The sequence below is a fragment of the Pyrus communis genome, chromosome 13 (assembly GCF_963583255.1).
Source record: "Pyrus communis chromosome 13, drPyrComm1.1, whole genome shotgun sequence".
Classification (NCBI taxonomy): Eukaryota; Viridiplantae; Streptophyta; class Magnoliopsida; order Rosales; family Rosaceae; genus Pyrus; species Pyrus communis.
Window position 1 is genome coordinate 23,562,381 of NC_084815.1, and position 21,218 is coordinate 23,583,598.

The window sequence follows — 21,218 nt, forward strand, 5'->3', positions numbered from 1 at the left end:
TAGGTCTCAAATTCAATTCTATTGACTGGTAAGTTCAATACCCAATTATGACTGGTTCATCAAGTAGCTTAATACAAATTCATTTCGCCAAATCGTTGTATAAAGAAAAACTCTTTAATCAAAAACAATAATTTCATTCATAGACTTATTAGTAATCTCATCTCTATTTAGAAAGATTGTACAAATGCGATGAAAAATGTGGTAAGAGTAACATTTTTGAATGAGAAAATGACTTCTGCTTCCAATTTCCTAAGTTTCAGAAATTGTGGAACTGGCAACAACTTTTTTACTTTTTGGTCCCCAAAAAACCTACTAATTAATTATGAGAAAAGTCATTATCATTGTATCCCTTTCCCTTATCTCATATGAGAAGGGCCGGCTCTTTGACAAAGAAATTTGATAAAGAAATATATCTATATATTTATATTTATATATATATACGTATATATAAAATATTATGAATCCAACACACAAATTGTGTGACTCAATAAAAAAAACCATCTGGCCTGTTTGGTTGCTAAGAAAATGCAAGGAAAAGAATCACATTCCAGAAAATACTCTCCATGCATTCTGACTCGGTTCGGTTGGCTGGACCTTACTCTTTTCCTACCAAACCCCAAACAATACATGAATACATGCATATATAAGAGTCCAAAAGTCCATTTTCTCAGCAACCAAACAGTGGACATTTTATACACTTTCAAATCAATAGTTTATGAAGCAACTTCAACATCCAACGGCTAACAAGGGTAAGTACAACAAGAGCGCTTCAGTGACCGCTGATCACAAACCGCCACTAAAAGCCGGCATACCACAGGTCCACAGCAGCCTGTTTCCTCGGAACTACATAATATCTTTGGTAAACGGAGAAAACAACCCCCCTCTAAATAAGTACTTGGATACATGGGAATCTCCCAATCCGAAAAAATTGGATGCAAGTACTGCGAGCATAACCATAAGAGTGAGGGCTGACACTAGAATAACCATGTAATACCACTACCTTTGAGCATCACCTTCAGTGCATCACTATGCTTCATCAAGCTGTCGGAGAGCAGCAATGGATTTGGTCCGTTCTTTTTGAATCTTGTCAAAGAAACAAGATTATACATTTCAGATGTGTCCTCTCACGGGTAAATGAAGCATACATTACAAATCTAAGCATCAATACCTGTACTTCTAACTCAGCAATTCTTTGTAACGATGCTTGCTCGATGCAAGCACGGCGCTTACACTCTTCTTCAAGCAACCCTGTCATTTGGTATCTGAGCTCAGCCATTTCTTGAGCTAGATCCTCCGCTTCTTCTTTTGCCTTCAACTTTTCCTCTTTCAGTTCTTCCTAACAACCATAAGTAATGTAACACTTAGAAGATATAATTAACTTATATAACCTCAAAACTCGGAAAGGACAATACTGATTGAATTCACACTCAAAAGCTTGATTGTAGAGTTCATGGAACGGGTCAGAAAAGCTGTATCTGAGACTGTACATAGACTTTCTAATAAACACCGTAAAATCAATTGTTTTATGCCTCCCTGGGTATACATACCTTTAGTTGCTTCACAAGAACTTCGTACTCTTCTATCTGACGTGACATCTTCTCCACCTTCTTTATTAATGCTGCATCTGGCGTGACTACCATTGCCAATTTGGAAAAGAGGGGGCCCAAGACTTCTCCATACGTGCTTTCAAAAAATCATCAAAATATTACTACATAAGTAGTTAACTACTAAGAAAAAGTACTTTTTAGATGAATTTGGAAAGATGAACTGTGTCTTATGGTGATAATATTAGTTATTAGTATAAGTTAATCGGTAAAGAATGAAGTAACTGTAAATAGTAGCATACCTCATTTCCTCTGACAACGCAAGCTTTCCCTCTAGTTCACACAACAAGGACTCAGTGTCGAGTTGATCTCTGTCCATTTCCAGCCATTTTTCAACTCTCTGACAGAATATCCTTGTATTTGTCTCCGATGAATCAAGCTTCTTCCTAAGTTCCTTATTTTCCATTTCGAAAGTTTCAGCAGTTTTCTTGGAATCCCAACATTGAACCTCAAGTGCTTGAATTAACTGACTCATCCTAGTATTTTCTCGAACAGTTTCTTCCTGTATTTTCTTAGCTTCAAAGAAGCTATGCTCCAAGGCCGATATATCAAGCTTCATACTCTCTATTTCACACTGAGACTCTAATGACATGGATGAAACTGACTCCTCCAGTTTCTCCATGCACAAATTTGAATTCCGTAACTCTATTTCTTTGTTTTCTAGTTCCTGTATTAAGTACAAGCGATCTGTATAGGACTTCTTAAGTTCAGTCCTTAACCCGTCAACCATCTTTTGTAAAGTTGCCATATCAGCTAATTTAAACTCAAGGCTATGTACATGCTCTTCAAGGAGGTTCACTTCAGTGTTCCTTACATTTAGTTGATCCTGCAGGTAATCTGTGATAAATGTTTTGATGGGTTAAATTCAAAATAATTACAACAGTTTGGTACTTTGATATATCTAGCACCAAAGATCATCGATTATAAACTGCAAATTACAAATTTTGAAATACAAAGCATCTTTCACAATGTCAACCATAGGAAATTGACGGTCTCAGGAAATGAATGTCAGAGTAGATGACTACCTATTTCTTGAGAGCAGTTCTTGAGTTCTTTCTCTAACATTTGAATTTGTTTCTTGTCTTCTGTGCAAGCTTCTGATAACGAATTCACATGCACTTCTAATCTCTGAACGAACCAAATTTGAAATCAGATACTCTACCAGAGAAAATAATTCATTAAAGCCTCAACGACATCTTTTGCTTGAATTTTCCCATTTATTTAACATCTGTAGACAAGAACAAAACCACCCAAACTCCCAGCCCACATTTTTCTGTATTTTGTTCTATTATTTTCTTGATTGATGTGCCACTGTGAGAAACATGCATCTGGTGTTAAAGAAAGGAACTTTAACTGCAAAACAAACTTAGCCACTCAAAAAATTATACGGCACTGATAAGCACTCTTGCACGAAGCAAAAGACCCACAGACCTCTAACCTAACCACACCCACATGCCTCACGTTCTCTTAACACAGAAACGGTGGATGTAAGCACTACAAACTTCATCACTGGGGGCAATTCAAACTTATCCATAATACAAACAAGTTATCAATTTGGCTGAGAAACCCTACAGGGAGTGCGTGAATGACATCCGCAGTTGACAAATGCTGAATGTAAATAAAAACATGAACATTACCCTGATCAGCCCAAAGCTCTGGGATTGTGATTCTTTCAACATGTCTTTCTCTTTCTTTAGCTGCATAAACAAAATTTATCAACTTCCACAAACAGGAATACTGAACAAACCAAGACACCAACTAATACAATGAAATGGGAAAGTACTAGCAGAGTTGCAACGGTTACTGTCTCAAGCAGCTTGTGACGATATAATTCACAGTAAAACTTTTACCTACATAACTAATACATCCATAACCAATATATCTCATGCTAGACAATATCCAAAGCAAATATTATTTCTTATGTTCCAAATGATCCATCTTCGAAATTACACCAAAAAAAGAGAGACAAAAACCGCACCTCTCTGCATCTTGTCCCAATTTGAAGGAGTTCCTCAACATCAAATGAGCTCTCACTATTCCTCTTGCTGCTGCTACTGCTGCTTGTGCTTGACATTTGTGCAATTACCAAAAAGCTATATAATTTGAGCTCCCAAGTAGCCCAAAATCTAAAATTCACAAGACCAACATCAACATCCATCATAAAAATTACCCACACCACAAAACTCGCTAAATGTTCTAATCCAATCAATTAGGCTGCATAATCATAATTATTTATTAAAATTTAAAAGAAAAAGCAGATTGCCATGGTCTAAATTCTAATAAATTATCTCTAATAAATTATCTGAATATACACAAAAAGTTAAATTCTTAGCAAAACAAAAATAAAAAAGTTAACTAAAAATTTCGCAAAAAAAAAAAAATTGGGATAGACCCATTAGATATGAGAACTTTAAGGGGTATCTTAATCAAAACCCATCGAAATATCCGAAGCTAGAGAGAGAGAGAGAGAGAGAGAGAGAGAGAGTAAAGTAAGAAGCTTTGCTACCTTTACCTGAGGTGAGTTGGAGGGATTTTGGGTGAAACGAATCAGAATTTGAGCTTGGGAGTTTGGGAAATTCGAAGAATACCGTTTTGTTTAAATGATGAAGTTTTGGGTTTCGCAAAAAGGCCAGCTCAGTTTCGGTATCAGTGGGTCCGGCGGAGGCGTAGTAGAGCTAGGTAGCTCACCTCAGCTGGCAAATGTTCAGGTCGGGTCAAGAAGAAAAGTTCAGGTCGGGTCAAGAAGAAAAAACAAAGCTCTGTCAAATTCGAATTTATTCACTCTGAAAAATAAAAACATCGAGAAAAGCTAAGGTGATTTTATAAATAGTCTGCCGCATCGTGTTTTGACGTAGTGTGATATAGACGTGATAATTGACGTTAAACTTAATAAAGAATTCATGAAAAAATTTATTTTGAAAAAATCTTCTTAACATTTTTCAAATAGTGAATTTCACTTACTTTCAAATTGGTTAAATTAGTGCGCCCATCCTTAGAAACCAAGTTCGAGTCATTATGTAGATTAGTGCATCACAAATTAACTTCCCGAAAACTCTGTCTTAGTCAAAAACACTTAGAACACCGTTTTGATTTCTGACTCAACTGTTCTTTGCACCTTACAATTTTTGCAAGTTATTAGCCAAGTGATGGTTGTCTTTTATGTAGATTGACTTTTAATGTATTTTTTACGACAATTAACAGTTGTTGAGGGACTCATTAATCATATATTAGTTTTAAGTTTTTTTGCGTGGCAATATTATGTGGAATTCAGAAATGGTTGTTTCACTTTGCTCTGTAGCTGGCAGTGCTTTGTCAAGAAAGCAACACATAAATAATGATAATACAGAGAAAAGAGAGATTTTCGAGTGTGCCAAAACATAGCCAGATATATCAAATCTCATAATCACTTGTATTATGATACTTAGTTTACAATATCGTGTTTTCAGCACACTAAATATCTTTTTGATTTATGCTCTTAAGATAGAAAAAGGGTATTATTAAGTACATTCATATCTTAGTTATTAGAATTAAAATAAAAATTAAATTAAATTAAAATTAAAATTAAAATAAAAAAACTGTGATTTACGCATACTCGTTTCATCTTTTTTACACACACTTGTTTATTTCTAATTTTTATATTGAGTAAATTAAGGGAAAATTAAAGGATAGAAATAAAATAGTTGTGTCAGTTAAGAAAAATGGGTAAGAAAATATATAATAAGAGATATTGTAATAGCCTATTAACCACCTTCCCAACCGCAGGTTCCAAAAGAAGACTCGGAGACGAAGAAGAAAAATGTCATATGTGAAGGAGCAACAGCTAGTGCGGTCAAAACATGTATTGTGTGCAATGTGGTCTGCAATAGCCAGACAGTTTTTAGTTCTCATCTCGCTGGTAAGAAGCATGCTGCTATGGTTAAGAAACAAGCAGAAGCCGAAGTAGCAATTAGAAATCCGAAACTTATTTCAAAGCGGAATTCTGAGTTTTAGGACGCAATAATAGGCCTGTAGTTGCTACTTCGGCTTCTGCTTGTTTCTTAAGCATAGCAACGTGCTTCTGACCGGCAAGATGAGAACTAAAAACTGTCTGGCTATTGCACACCACATTGCACACAGTACACGTTCTGACCGCACTAGCTATTGCTCCTCCAGATATGACCTTTTTCTTCTTTGTCTCCAAGTCTTCTTTTGGAACCTGTGGCTGGGAAGCCTTTGATGACTCTGCTTCTGGGTTTTTCGTTGTCCCAATTATCGCAATTGTTGCAGCAGCACTCCCATCATTCTTGGACTTTCCCAGTTGCTCCAAGTTCTTCTTATGTTTCTTTCCAACTAGGTGTGCAATGTAGGCATCGTTGCTGTTACAATTGATTTTGCAAACTTCACACCATGCAGATTGAACAAGCTTGACTTTATTTGGGTCTTTCTTCCATATTCCATTGAACTGAGATCCAACTGCAGCAATATATGGCCCGCCATCTAGAGCCATTAAGGTAGCCTACACAGTATATGGAAATAGTACTAGTAAGTAATATAAAAATTATATGATGCATAGAAGTAGACTTCTACTGCAAATCTATCAAAATGCTTTAATTTCATATACCTAAAGACCCCTATAGTAGGTGCATGAAAACAAACCAAATGTTGCAAACGCGTTCCACCACTTAAAGATTTATCAGTTGCTAGAAGGGACGGGAGAATCTTAAAAGGAAAGCTATTTAAAAACTGTTTTATTCACCTGAGCCTTGTGCCTTTTTCCATATAGATGCTTATTATAAACTTCTTCACTATTGCAAGTAATGTTGCATATGGTGCAAACCCTCACAGAATCAACTGTTGAACCGCCCCTCAAAATCTTCCGCCTCTTTGTTTCCAATTCTGAACCAGCAGTCACACCAGGATTATGTTGCATTGCGACTTTCTTCTGGTGTTTCTTTCCCGCTATGTGTGTCTCATAAATTGGTTTGCTAGTACAAAAGATATCACAGACATCACACCGCAGGGACTGGACAACCACAGTTGGTTGTGGAGTGTTCATGGTAGCAGTATTTTCCAAAGGTTGATTTGTCCAACTGCTATTCCACAAAGAATTCGAGGCCGTTGCGGGCACAGACATACACTCATTCAAGGATGTGAAAGACTGCAAACCAGTGAAACCACCAACAACGACTTTCAAAAATCGAAATCAAAACAATGCAAACAAATGGGAAAACTTACAGGTCTAAATTCGACATAAAATTAGTACGAAAAAATCGAATTGAACTCTTAAGCGATGAAAGCTCAATACAAGTAGGGCCTTTCAGTAACAAGAAACCGAATCGAATCGAAATTTCCACATAATCCAACTCAAGGTAGAACCTTCAAATTCCATTCCAACTATGAACAAGACATTGAAACAAACAGATTACGATCAACAAATCCAAGTTCCTATCAAACACCTACGATTACAACTACATTACAACAAAATCAAGAAAACCCAAATTTAAAATGCACCAAAAACCCAAACTTGAATTGAAGAGAATAACTTACAGCTTCATATCGAACAGGTTCAGCTTGCTTGGCAACCCAGTTCTGCGGACGGATATTTGGGTCTTCACCAAAAGGCGTCTGACCTTGGAATCCGACACGGGTCCACGGGTACAAGCCCGAATAGTCATACGGGTCGGTGCCGGGCGGGTGACAGGCTGGATCCGCGGCGGCTACTGCCAAGGGAACCACCGGTTGAGGAAAAGACCAAATTGGGTTAGTGGAGTTGGATTCATAGGGAATTTGATAGGTAAAATTGTTGGAATATTGTGGAGGAATAAAGATTGAGGATTGTGAACCGGAAGGAAAGTTGGAATCCGGTGGGATTATCATTGCACAGGATGGTGGGTTTTTGCAGAGAGGCTCAGAGAAATGGGAATTTTGGTGCGGGAAAGAGAGGGATACATGACTGCTTATAGGTGGTTGGAATATTTTGGTTTTGGGCTATGTATCTGGGCTGGACTCAGGGTGTATTTGGGCTTGGGTTAAGGTTGACGAGGAATATTTTGGTGTTTTCTTATTTTATTTTTTTATGCAAAACGTAATTGAGGTAGGAAAATCAAACCTAGAATCTCGGTTTAGTGGTTAACACTTTGAATCACTTCAACTATAAGCAATGGTGGATGCATAGTGGGACCAAGGTGGTCTCAGGTCCACTTGGAGTCCAAAAAATATACATATGAATTCCAAGACTCCTTTGAATGTTGTATGGGGCTCTTTTGTGCCCACCAAATGTTTGATGTAATGCATACTAAGCATATCTCGGCAGCATTCGCAGGTTGTGTTGAGAACAACCTGGGAATGTTTGGTATGGGATCTTTTTGTGCCCACCAAGTGTTTGATGTAATGCATGCTAAGCATATATCGGCAGCATTCGTAGGTTGTATTGAGAATACTAGACAAATTCTCTCAATAGCACTTATTAGATTACTTCGGCATATGTCCATATCTATTGACATGTGCCCAACATGGTTCAACTGACGACGAAAAAGCCACAAAGTGTTCAATGAAATGACTCAGTGAAGAAACTGAATTTTTTTTGTACGTTGGGTGCACTGTATCTATTAAAAAAACTTAGACCTTTATACTGCGACCCCTCAATGTTCGAATCCTAGATTCACCATGACTCTAAGCCCTTGCTTTGATTTGCCTGTTCAGACTTTATTAATTTGCAAGTAAATTTTGAGGGACAATAATTTTCCAAATAAAATATGAGTTTCAACGAGGAATTCAAATATGAAGTCTTGAGTGCAGGAGTAAATGCAATTAATTACTTGAGTAACAATAATTGTAAGTTATGAATTCCATATTATTTTGAATTCATTAAAGGATAGTTGCACTGGGTACAATAGTACATTATTATCTCTAGTTTGCTTTCCATGTGCCTCAACATATTAGTTTGGTTTAATTAATTTAAAACACAAATCTCGAAATTTAAACCAATCCAATGTTAACCAGTAAAAGGGTGAGCATTATACTCATTTTGCAGGATGAACAAAAATGCACTCATTAAATTATGAAATAATCTCATAGGTTTGGCCCACACTTAAACCAACCTCCAAAAGATCCGGTTAACTTTGTATTAAAGTTGACTCAAATGTGATGACCAATATAAAAGGTAAATTATTTGCATGTCAATATTATAAAATATTGTATAAAAAATATGAAATAACGAAGAGTTCATGAAAAGTGAAAAAGCGAAATTTAGAAATTCTGGTGGATGCTCTCACACTCATCGTATTAATAGGCTTTCTCATATCCAAGCAATAGAAGGGAATTGTTACTTGCACTAAAAAAATCTCATTTTGCACTTCAAACTTTATATAATTAGAAGAAAAAAAATTACATTTGTAAGGAGTGTAGAATGAAATTTTTAGAATGCTAATAACAGTTTCCAATAAATTTACCTTCTATATTTGTCACCACACTCGAGTCAACTTTAATACAAACTCAACTAGGTCTTTTGAAGGTTGGTTTAAGTGTGGACCAGGCCTATGAGATTATTTCATAATTTAATGAGTGCATTTTTGTTCACTAAGGGTCATTCTCAACCCTTTACTGATTACCGTTAGATTAGTTTAAATTTTGAGATTTGTGTCTTAAATTAATTAAACCAAACTAATCTATTGAGGCACATGGAAATCAAACTAGAGATAATAATGTACTATTATACCCAGTTCAATTATCCTTTAATGAATTCAAAATAATATGGAATTCATAACTTACAATGATTGTTACCCAAGTAATTAAGAGCATTTACTCCTACATTCAGGACTTCATATTTGAATTCCTTGTTGAAACTCGTATTTTATTTGGAAAACTATTGTCCCTCAAAATTTACTTTCAAATTGTCTGAACTAGCAAACCAAAGCAAGGGGCTTATAGTTGTGATAGATCTTGGATTCGAACATTGAGGGGTCCCACTATAAAGGTCTAAGTTTTTTTTTAATAGAAACAAAGCACCCAACGTACAAAAAAAATTTAGTTTATTCACTAAGGTATTTTATCGAACACTTGGTGGCTTTTTGCTGTCAACCGAACCATGTTGGGCACATGTCAACAAATATTGACATATGCCGAAGTAACCTGATGAATTCTATCGAGAAAATGTGTTTAGTGTTCTCAACACAACCTGCGAATGCTACCGAGATAGGCTTAGTATGCATTACATCAAATACTTGGTGAGCACAAAAAAGTCTCATACCAAACATTCGAAGGAGCCTCGGAATTCACATGTATATTTTTTGGATTCCAAGTGGTCCTGAGCCCACCTTAGTCCCACTGTGCATCTGCCACTGCTTATAGTTAAAGTGATTCAAAGTGTTTACCACTAAACCAAGATTCTAGGTTTGATTTTCCCATCTCAATTACACTTTGAATAAAAAATAAAATAAGAAAAAACCAAAATATTCATCGTCAACCTTAACCCAAGCCCATTTCTCTGAGAGTCCCTGCAAATACCCATCACCCCGTGCAATGATAATCCCACTGGATTCCAACTTTCCTTGCGGTTCACAATCCCCAATCTTTATTCCTCCACAATATTCCAACAATTTTACCTATCAAATTCCCTATGAATCCAACCCCCCTAACCCAATTTGGTCTTTTCCTCAACCGGTGGTTCCCTCGGCAGTAGCCGCAGCGGATCCAGCCTGTCACCCGCCCGGCACCGACCCGTATGACAATTCGGGCTTGTACCCGTGGATCCGTGTCGGATTCCGAGGTCAGACGCGTTTTGGTGAAGACCCAAATATTCGTCCGCAGAACTGGGTTGCCAAGCAAGCTGAACCTGTTCGATATGAAGCTGTAAGTTCCTCTCCTCAATTCAAGTTCGGGTTTTTGGTGCATTTTAAATTTGGGTTTTCTTGATTTTGTTGTAGTGTAGTTGTAATCTTAGGTGTTTGATAGGAACTTGGATTTGTGATCGTAATCTGTTTGTTTTAATGTCTTGTTCATAGTTGGAATGGAATTTGAAGGTTCTACCTTGAGTTTTGGTACTTTTGGATTATGTGGAAAATTTGATTCGATTCGATTCGATTTCTTGTTACTGAAAGGCACTACTTGTATTGAGGTTTCATCGCTTAAGAGTGCAATTCGATTTTTTCGTACTAATTTTATGTCGAATTTAGACCTGTAAGTTTTCCCATTTGTTTGCATTGTTTTGATTTCGATTTTTGAAAGTCGTTGTTGGTGGTTTCACTGGTTTGCAGTCTTTCAAATCTTTGAATGAGAGTATGTCTGTGCCTGCAACGGCCTCGAATTCTTCGTGGAATAGCAGTTGGACAAATCAGCCTTTGGCAATGAACACTCCACAACCCAACTGTGGTTGTCCAGTCCCTGCGGTGTGATGTCTGTGATATCTATTGTACCAGCAAACCAATTTATGAGACACACGTAGCGGGAAAGAAACACCAGAAGAAAGTCGCAACGCAACATAATCCCGGTGTGACTGCTGGTGCAGAATTGGAAACAAAGAGGCGTAACATTTTGAGGGGCGGTTCAACAGTTGATTCTGTGAGGGTTTGCACCATATGCAACATTACTTGCAATAGCGAAGAAGTTTATAATAAGCATCTATATGGAAAAAGGCACAAGGCTCAGGTGAATAAAACAGTTTTTAAATAGCTTTCCTTTTAAGATTCTCCCATCCCTTCTAGCAACCGATAAATCTTTAGGTGGTGGAATGCGTTTGCAACATTTTGTTTGTTTTCGTGCACCTACTATAGGGGTCTTTAGATATAAGAAATTAAAGCGTTTGGATAGATTTGCAGTAGAAGTCTACTTCTATGCATCATATAATTTTTATATTACTTACTGGTACTATTTCCATATACTGTGTAGGCTACCTTAATGGCTCTAGTTGGCGGGCCATATATTGCTGCAGTTGGATCTCAGTTCAATGGAATATGGAAGAAAGACCCAAATAAAGTCAAGCTTGTTCAATCTGCATGGTGTGAAGTTTGCAAAATCAATTGTAACAGCAACGATGCCTACGTCGCACACCTAGTTGGAAAGAAACATAAGAAGAACTTGGAGCAATTGGGAAAGTCCAAGAATGATGGGAGTGCCTCGACCTCCAATGCTCCATCAACAACAAATGCCATAATTGGGCCAACGGAAAACCTAGGAGTTGAGTCATCAAAGGCTTTCCAGCCACAAGTTCCAAAAGAAGACTTGGAGACAAAGAAGAAAAAGGTCATATCTGGAGGAGCAACAGCTAGTGCAGTCAGAACGTGTACCGTGTGCAATGTGGTGTGCAATAGCCAGACAGTTTTTTGTTCTCATCTTGTCGGTCAGAAGCACGCTGCTATGGTTAAGAAACAAACAGAAGCTGAAGTAGCAACTAGAGGCCATTGCACACAGTACACGTTTTGACCGGCGAGATGATAACTAAAAACTGTCTGCCTTTTGCACACCACATTGCACACAGTACACGTTCTGACCGCACTAGCTGTTGCTCCGCCAAATATGACATTTTTCTTCTTTGTCTCCAAATCTTCTTTTGGAACTTGCGGCTGGGAAACTTTGATGACTCGGCTCCTGGTTTTCCGTTGGCCCAATTATGGCATTCGGTGCAGTTGATGGAGCATTGTAGACTAAGTATTATAATACAAGTGGTTGGATAATTGATTATGAGACATGATATATCTGGCCGTGTTCTGTCACACTCGATAATTTCTCTTTTCTCTGTATTATCATTATTTATGTGTTATGCTTTCTTGACAAAGCACTACCAACTGCCAGCTACCAGAGCAAAGTGAAACAACCACTTCTGAATTCCACATAATATTGCCACACAAAAAAACTTAAAGCTAATATATGATTAGTGTAGTCCTTTCAACAATTGTTAATTGTCGTAAAAATACAAGAAAAATCAAACTACATAAAAGAAAACCAGCACTTGGCTGATAACTGGCAAAAATAGTATGGTGCAAACAACAGTTGAATCGGAAATCAAAACGGTGGTGTTCTAAGTGTTTTTCGGAAATCAAAACGGCGTTCTAAGTGTTTTTGACGAAGATGGAGATTTCGGGAAGTTAATTTTTGAAGCGCCGTTGCATTAAAAGCTGAACAGAATTTAGATGTTTAGCTCTAACAAAAAGGTAACCAAACCCTATGACTAGAAGCCAAAAACTGGTATAGAATTTGATAAATTAGGGCAAAAATATTACGTGCTTTAGCAGCCTTGGCCACCTAAATCAAAACCCATTTGCCTGACGGCATCAAAGTTCGCGTGCTAAACTGACGTTATACATGCTTATATACACTTCTCGTTGTAGTGGTCCACATAAATTTAAAGATTTTTATTTATATAAAAAAGACGGATATGTGGTACTATTTTTTTACACATATATATATATATATATATTTTTTTTTTTTGGGTTTTTTTCGTAACGTATTTTAACATTCCGTTTATCTTTTAGATCTTCTTTTGAGATCATATTTACCAAAATTCACCTGAATTTGAATCATATGTTTATGATTTCTTTATAGAACCGTATTTTTCACTACAAATGAATGTTTTAGTGATTTTGGATTTGTCTAATGTTTTTATAAGAATAGTTGATAAATGATGTTCTAAGAGATAGACGGTTCATAATGTTGAAATACATTATAAAGTAAACCTCACAAAAAAGTGTGTCAACAATTATGTAATAAAAATAATGTCGCGGATCCGTCCCATATTATATAAATCATTATCAAAGGTCGCGTGCTAAGCTGACTTTATACTCGCTTAAATACACTTCTAGTTGTAGTGGTCCAAAGACTTTTTAAAAATTATACACACACACATATGTATATAATTATTGTATGAGCGGATTGCCTCAGTGGACAGAGTATTTCTCTCTAATTGATTGTGTTCCGGATTCGAAATTTCTTCATTCTCTTAGTCTAATTTAGAGTAATAATATCGCTTGCAGTAAAAACAATTAATTTTTATTTTGTTTTGTTAGTAGTGAGCATAGCTGTAGTTAAAAGTAGAGAAATGTTAGCATGACTTGACATACTAAGTTTGTGAAAGAAGTGAGATGAGATGGTTTGTCATGTTTAATGGTAGGTGACTAAACAACCACCTTCAACTAGCTCACATGACATGTTTCATATTTGTGTACATTTTGAATTTCTTTTGCATCTCTTCGTTTCTTCATGACTTCACATACCATCCTAATTTTTCCTTTTTCAATACCTCACTCACTCATAAGCAATTATCGTATGTTTTCAGCCATCTGCACTTTAAACCGAATATTATGTTATCACGTAACTTTTTATTGACTAAACCTGCAAGTTGGAGATAACTAGCTCAAACGTTGATATTTGCTATATGGTATACTATCCCCTCTTAGGCCCCGACTCATAGCATATAGGCGAACGAGACAGTAACCTTCTCTAACGCCTCTTACAACTTCATATCATACTACGCTCTCCAAAGAGCAATTCTTCTCAAGATCTCATAATTAATCCAAAACTGAAACGTAATTATAGTATTGAAGTTGTGTGGTGAAACAAAATCAACGAGCCTGAATCTTAAAGGAAATAACATTTATGGTATAACCGAATTGGCTATGGTGATAACTATGAAACTGTTGAAATTTGGTAAGGCCTAACTTGGAAGGCAAATTAGCAGCAATAATGCCTCAGCAAACCCTAAAATTTGTAAAGAATTAATGAATTATACTGCCCAGAAAATTTGTATCTCAACAATTTTCAACCTTTATTGGAAGAATCTTAATTTCCGCACTTCGTTTTTCTCCTTCCACACTCTTCTCCTTTTTCGCTTGACTGTTATTTGATTTATTCAATCAAATGACGAGAATAAAAAAGGAGGGGTGCAGGAGGACAAACCGACAGTGAGGAGATCATTTCCCTATCAGAATCCATGGCGAAAGACTTGAAACTCAGTTGGAGATGAGGCCTACAAGGGCAGCCTCATGCTTATGGCTGCTCCTTCCAACCCACCATGGCTTAAATGCTACTGCAGCTGCATCATGGTTGCTACTGCTCTCTTCCTCCACAGGAGCAGGAAGGTTGAGATCAAGAAAGTCTCTCACTTCAGGTGCTGCAGGCTTCTGAATCACTAGGGTTTGGGTGGTAATTTTAGCCTCACCAATCAAATGGGATCTCTTGTGCCCTCCCAATGCTTGCCCTGATGGAAAAACTCTGTAGCAAATTGGACAGGAATGCCCTTTTGTACTCTTTGCACTGCTCTCAGCTATTTCTTTCTCAATGGGGTTCTCATTGTTGCAGCAAGACTCAGGGGAGATGTCGGTTCCCATGGTGTTTTCGCTGCTTTCGATCTTCGAGGCGAAGCATCCTTTGATCTTCTTGTGACTTGCCCTATGGCCTCCGAGAGCTTGGTACGATCGAAAAACCTTGTTGCAAGTAGTACATTCGAATTTGCTTCTCCTTTGTGAACTCTTGCATACTACTACTTCAGAATCCAAAGCATCAGCTCTACTAGTATTCGATTTTTTCGGGGTCTTATCCGACCTCAATTCGAAATCACAAGCCTCTCTGATCTTTCTCTTGCTTGAGTTGTACTTGTTGGAACCCAATTTATCATTCTTTGAAAACCCGCCATCAGAAGAGCAAAACTTGGATTTTCTACCTTCTAGTACTGCTAGGGACTCGAAATCTCGAGGCTCCAATACCTTTTTAGTGAGTTTGTTCTTCAGTTTCAAAGTTTCATCAATCTTACCCTTAATATCCGCAATTGTTCTAACTGATGATGGAGAATCGGAGAACCCTGAATTGTCATCGGGAGAGTTATGAGGTACTAATTTTAACCCGCCCCAGTGACTCGAATCCCTCGAAAGCATCATCAAACACATAGCAACCTCTTCTTGTTCCTGCTCAGTCTCGGAAACAGAGGAAGTAGTAGTAGCAGGAACAGAAGCATTAGCAATTGAAAAATTAGAAGAGGAAGTTGTTGCTCCCATGTACCTTGTTCTTCTTCTCCCCGATCTTCTTTTCCGATTGGGAGCAGCAGCAGTAGGAGTTTCGTTGTCTGATTGGCTAGTCCAAGAACCTTCATGTTCTTCAAAGCTCTCAATCGAAACTCTTTCTTTTTCTGAGTGGCACTTCATGTGACCAAACAGAGCTTTCCAAGACTGAAACCCTTTGCCACATTCTCTACAAAACTTGTCCAGAAGAAACGAAGTCTCCTCACTCAAATCCGCGAGTCTCAAAGTTTTTTTCGGATTCTCCCTGAGGCCGTAACCGGGTTGCTGATGTGGTCCTCCTCCGAAATCAGAACCACCATTGTTGCCTGACGAGGGCTTAACTCTGCCGGTGTTGAGCTTTTCCTCTGTTTCCGGCGAATGGTTGGTCAAGTGAGATTTCATGTGACCTCCCAAGGATCTGCCGCAGGGGAAGCTTTTGGTGCAGAACTTGCACACATACTTCAACTCTTGATCTTCTTCCATCGGTTCAAATCAAAACTCAACCAAATACGGAAATTCAGATCAGAAAGCTTCGAATCTGATCACGAGATTTGGAAAAACTCTCAGATTCTTGATCTCATTACACTAAAACAGGAAAAATGCTACTCAAACAGAAGACAATCCGATCAGAAAATCGAAGCGAAAACTCGGGTTGAGAATTGCATTAGATCAAAGCTTTGTTGCTGCTATTTAAACTTTCCCAGAAGGAAAAAAATCTCAGATTCCATGTAACATGAACTAGAAAAAAATGTAAGTCAAAAATTAAAAAAACAAAAAAAAACATAAATCAGTAGCTCTGCTGTCTTCTTTGTGTTCTTTGTTGGTGGTGACGATGGCGACGAACAAGCACAAAGAACAGAGGAAAAATGGAAAGTGAGAGAGTGAGCGAGCGAGCGTTTGTTTCTCTTTCGCTTTCTCTCTCTAGTTTCTCTCTCTCTCTGTCTCTCTCTCTATCTGTGAACTTGACTATATTTGGAGGAGAAATCCATGCATGGAAGCAAAAGATTAAATTGAGGCAAAGGAGAGGAAAGATACTAGCACGTGTACTGAACCGAGCATCCTACGGCAACCCGAAATCGGACGGCCGAGATTCGTCCAGGTCAGCATCCTTATGGTTCAAGAACCTCTACTTAAAATGAAAACGCGTATTCGTACATGCATCTTGTTGTTCTATCAGTTGTCATCAGCGTAATTTTAATGATTCAAATTGCATAACTTCAAACCGTTCATGTTCTTAATTATCTTTAAAGACCGTCTCCAATAAGAATTAGTTCGAACTAAAATTCGTTTAAACATTCGTACGTATCAAATACATTGACGGTTTTGCAAGCCTTTACCCTAGCGAAAATTAACTGTTTTCCAGCTTAACTATTCTTTCCTTTGTCTTGCTACCAAGCAATGGGGCCCCACACCCTCAACTCACCCCAAGTCCAAAGTGAGGTTCCACTCTCTAATATTGCTTAATTAATCAATTATTTAATAATAATATTTATATAATTTCAGGATTTAATTTTCATGGTCGGTCCCATAGATAATATCCTCTATCCAGTTTCCTTCAGTTGCAACCAAAGCATAGCATTCCACACTGCTACTCGTCATGTGAGTTTGATAAGATGCTTATATTACAGGGAATTTTAACGAAAAATTTATGGTACTGTTTATTTTAACAAAAAATTATATTTTTACACTAAAAAATCAATCATGGTACTATTTACTTTACTCTTTATTTTGTCATTATTGTTAAAACTCAAAGTTTTTAAATTTTTTTCATTAGTTTTCCTTATATTTATAATATTGTTAATCTTTGCAATGGTTAATTGCAGTTTTTTTTAAGAGTTCCGTCAAATTTATGGGGGGCCAAGTATCGACAACTATAAAATCAAATTAATAATATCAATAATACAGTCGGATAGTCTAAAACTCTGCATGTGTAAGTTTATCTTACACTATCGGTCCGAAGTCCGGATAAAGAAAAAGGAAGATGGCGTTAGGTAGCTTAAAGAGACATTTCGTTCTTACGTCGAATTCCCCTATGATAATGAATCCTACACGATAGTCCTTAATTATTAAAAACCAACTTTACTCCAACGGTCAAAAATGATCAAATGATTAACCTTAATTAACCTTACCATGCATGGATGCAGAAAATTATATTTTGGTAGGTAACCTTTGAAATTTCTGGATAACCACAAGAGTATGGTAAACCATGATCTCTGATAAGTTATTTCTCATTATATTTTACCATATAACTTGCACCACAAGCATATCTGGCATGCAAAAAACCCATCAATATTTTCATCTATATAGTAGATTATAAGTTGTAATACTGATATACAAATCTGGCAGATAAACTTTTTAATGGAAATTCATTAATTAATTGGGAAAATATATATTTTTTCCATACATTTGATACATGTAGTGAATTTGCAACACTATCTAACAAAAAGGAAAAATTAAGTATAAAGAATGGAAGCAGCTATAAAGTAAAAAGTTAAATGACTCACTTGCCACATCATATATGACATATCCCTTGGAGATGGTCTTATATTGTTTTCCAGTACCAATATATATAGTTTATCCTTTTTATGAATCCTAATTAAGTGGATAACCAATACGGGGTGCTTCTGTGGTTGGGGCACATTCTAGGTCTGTATTTTACATGAGTCATCTTGGGTTCGATTCATGGCACTTTTGAATTACACGATGGTATCAGTAAGAGGCTGAAATGCCTCTACGAGTCTTCTTAATCCCGAAAAGATTGATTGCTATGACTTTGCCACCGGTTGATTCATTTTCAAGCAAGATTTTTTTTTTTTTTTTTTTTTGCAGTGGATATATTTGGATGTACTGCTCACAAGCCGCTTGATCAAAATATATATTACTTCTAGGAATTGGATCCTCTCCTGAGCTTAGGATGGGGATCTTCATGAGCAGTCCATCCGGACCGTTCAAATTTGATTTAACGGCTGCAATTATTATAACTTTTAGAGGAGTCTCTTATTTAGAGTCTTTGGATCAAATTTTAATGGTCTGGATGGACTGCTGAGGAGGATCCCCCTCCTGAGCTCAGGAGAGGATCCAGTTCCTTACTTCTACATAGAGGTCAAATTAATAGGCTATTGGGGTCTGTGAAAATGTACACTATTAGAAGAATCGAACATATAATATCAAATAATGTACGATGTAGACACTAACCTAACCAACTAGTTTTTAATTTAATGGTATCTCTCTTGTGAGTGTCAAAAAACATCGCATGTTCCAATCATCTTGTCCCGTCAATTAGAAAGAAACGATCATTCCTAAAATATAGGGTTTAATTAAACAGAAGTAGCTAGCTTAGGGGCCATAGTTTTGATAATTAACAGACATATAGATCTTCTTGATTAATTAGTTAAAAAAGAAATACTAACTTAATGATACAAGTAAGTTGTACATGCTGCAAGTCTGGATTGTAGGTGCAGCCATACACCAAGGTCAGAAATAGGGCAGCTAGCATGGCCAAACCACCGGTGTTGGCCGGCCTCTTTATTGGTGGTGGAGTAGCCTGCTGCCGGCTTTCATTGCTCTAATCGTAACAAGAATGTCTTATTAGCAAACCCTTAACCACACTTAACTGCATAACTTCCCTTCCTTTGTGCCCTTCTTGCCGGCTCTTTAATTACTAGTTTAGTACAATGTTTAGCTGTAAAACCCTACATTTCTTTTCTCTTCTTCTGTTGTCTTTTAATCAACCCACGAGATGTCATATTATACGTACATACGAGCAAGTAGGAAGATCTTAATGTTTCTTTTACATGCAGCTTATGCGCATGTCCTACGCAAGTTGCGGCGGTGGCCAAAGTCCGAATTGTTGATATGCCTGATGTTGTTGTGATCAAGAGAGATCGTATACATACTCAAGTACATACATGTATGCGTAAAGATGTATGTGAGATATGTATGGTAGCCCACAAAAAACTTCACTTGAGAGTCAAGAGAGATGGTCCTCCATAAGTGATGCTCAAATCGACTGGCATGATCACTTCAAATGAAAGAATGGCCACAGTCCACTCCTTTCTGCCATGCCTTGTAATGTGTTAACTGTAAGAGTAATAAGATAAGAAGATGCCCGATTTGGCTCTTAATGCTTTTCCGAAGCTTCCTTACTTCGTTCCCCTATTTCCTCAACATCCAACACCAACTTTTTTAAACCATTGTGACTCAAAGGAAAACTTTTGTGGGACCGTCTGATTAGGCCAGTTCTCACGTCAGGTGAAACATCATGGAGTTGAATTAGACTAGAATACAGAAGATCTCATGCTTTTATAATAGCTATTTTACGAAAAGCATGTGGTCGGAATGTCCATACACAAGTTTTTCTTTACGACTCTACTTAATTTGGCACTTTAACCTAGTTATGAAATTTGGTGGTATCAACCCAACAGCTAGCTAAGTGGATGTTGCAATGCTTTAGCATTCCAGTCTACCTTACCTAATAAATTAAACATGACATGCTGCTATTGTGGTTATGCGTTTCGACTTTTGATGGATTATGCTAGAAAAATGCATGGAGTTGCAGAAAGCAATTGATTTTCTGGCAGCCACACTTTGATTTTTGCTCCAAGGAGACTTGTAATCTATGTCCGGTTGCCACTAGTTGTTGAACTGCCCACTTTATCCACATGGACTCCACATATATGATTGACAAATATTTGTAGCTAGACAACGAGAATTTTTTATTGTAATCGAAATATAAGTGGTACATCATGTGTTTTTATATAAGTGATGAATTTTTTTAATATTTAAGTTATTAACTTTTTAATACACATATCTCATCATTTGTATAGTGACACGTGATGTATCATCTCGTGTTCCAATCACACTGAAAAATCTCTCCTAGATAGCAGCCTAAGGACGAAAATGCAACTCAGGATAGATATAGTTCAAAATCCGTTATTACAATTAACTCTTTATGCTAAATTAAATTAGAAAGTGCTGAATCATTCATCACAACAACTCGCATGAACCAGAACTTGACGACCTCAAACTTGTTTACAATAAAAAAAACATGAACAGAGTTAGAATTGCGATAAGTTTAGCGTTCGATTCTCTAAAATAAAAAGGATTAGAAGCAAGAGCTATTAGAAATAAATGATGCATATACAGTGGTGGATTCAGAATTTAGACTTTGAGAGTTTTGAGTGTTAAAATGCAAGTTAAATAGAAACAAAGAGCGAAGCGTGCAAAAAAATATAGTTTATTCACAAATGTATTTTGTTGAACACTTAGTGTGCTTGTTGTCGGCAGCCAAATCATATTGCGGACAAGTCAACAGATATTGACATACGCAAAGCAATTATAAGTGATATAGAGAGAATTTGTCGAGTGCTGTCGACCCAACCTGTTGAGATATGATTAGCAGTCATTACATCAAACACTTGGTAAACACAAAAATGATCCGTACCAAACATTCGAAGGTCCTCAAAAGACCTTCACATGTATATTTTCTAAACTTCAAGTGATCCTGAAAGTCTGAGACCATCTTGGTCCCAATATTCATCCGTCCCTGTATCCATATGTATGTACATATGTTGTATGCATATTCTGATTTTTTTTTTATGAGAAAATATGATAAAATGAGTTGGTTGGGAGGCGTAATGAACATGATATC

General features: G+C 37.0%; 4 protein-coding genes across 5 annotated transcripts; 1 reads left to right on the plus strand and 3 right to left on the minus strand.

The window, feature by feature from the left end:
- Positions 1-488: 488 nt before the first annotated feature.
- LOC137713480 (uncharacterized) lies at positions 489-4,392 on the minus strand. 2 transcript variants are annotated; one of them, XM_068452779.1, is made up of 8 exons: positions 4,117-4,392; positions 3,583-3,730; positions 3,242-3,301; positions 2,630-2,732; positions 1,847-2,441; positions 1,548-1,683; positions 1,169-1,336; positions 489-1,083 (listed from the first exon to the last, which is right to left on the minus strand). In XM_068452779.1, the coding sequence occupies exons 2-8, from the start codon at positions 3,676-3,678 to the stop codon at positions 1,027-1,029; spliced, it is 1,215 nt and encodes a 404-aa protein (XP_068308880.1). In that variant the 5' UTR covers positions 3,679-3,730; positions 4,117-4,392; the 3' UTR covers positions 489-1,026. The 2 variants fall into 2 exon arrangements, with proteins under 2 accessions (XP_068308880.1, XP_068308881.1); XM_068452780.1 differs by having other exon boundaries at positions 4,111-4,392.
- Positions 4,393-5,348: 956 nt separating this feature from the next.
- On the plus strand, positions 5,349-12,355 carry LOC137712398 (uncharacterized; the record flags this gene model as incomplete). Its single annotated transcript, XM_068451485.1, has 5 exons — positions 5,349-5,587; positions 7,148-7,377; positions 10,261-10,433; positions 10,932-11,228; positions 11,469-12,355. Coding segments are annotated over 5 exons (1,473 nt in total), but the record flags the coding sequence as incomplete, so codon positions are not given.
- Positions 5,563-7,511, minus strand: LOC137713032 (uncharacterized). Its single transcript, XM_068452263.1, has 3 exons — positions 7,131-7,511; positions 6,340-6,741; positions 5,563-6,099 (listed from the first exon to the last, which is right to left on the minus strand). Exons 1-3 carry the CDS (start codon positions 7,458-7,460, stop codon positions 5,566-5,568), a joined length of 1,266 nt encoding a protein of 421 aa, XP_068308364.1. The 5' UTR covers positions 7,461-7,511; the 3' UTR covers positions 5,563-5,565.
- A 1,723-nt stretch (positions 12,356-14,078) lies between the features above and the next one.
- On the minus strand, positions 14,079-16,510 carry LOC137713754 (zinc finger protein ZAT9-like). Its single transcript, XM_068453105.1, has one exon. The coding sequence runs from the start codon at positions 16,049-16,051 to the stop codon at positions 14,525-14,527; it is 1,527 nt and encodes a 508-aa protein (XP_068309206.1). The 5' UTR covers positions 16,052-16,510; the 3' UTR covers positions 14,079-14,524.
- Positions 16,511-21,218: the final 4,708 nt, after the last annotated feature.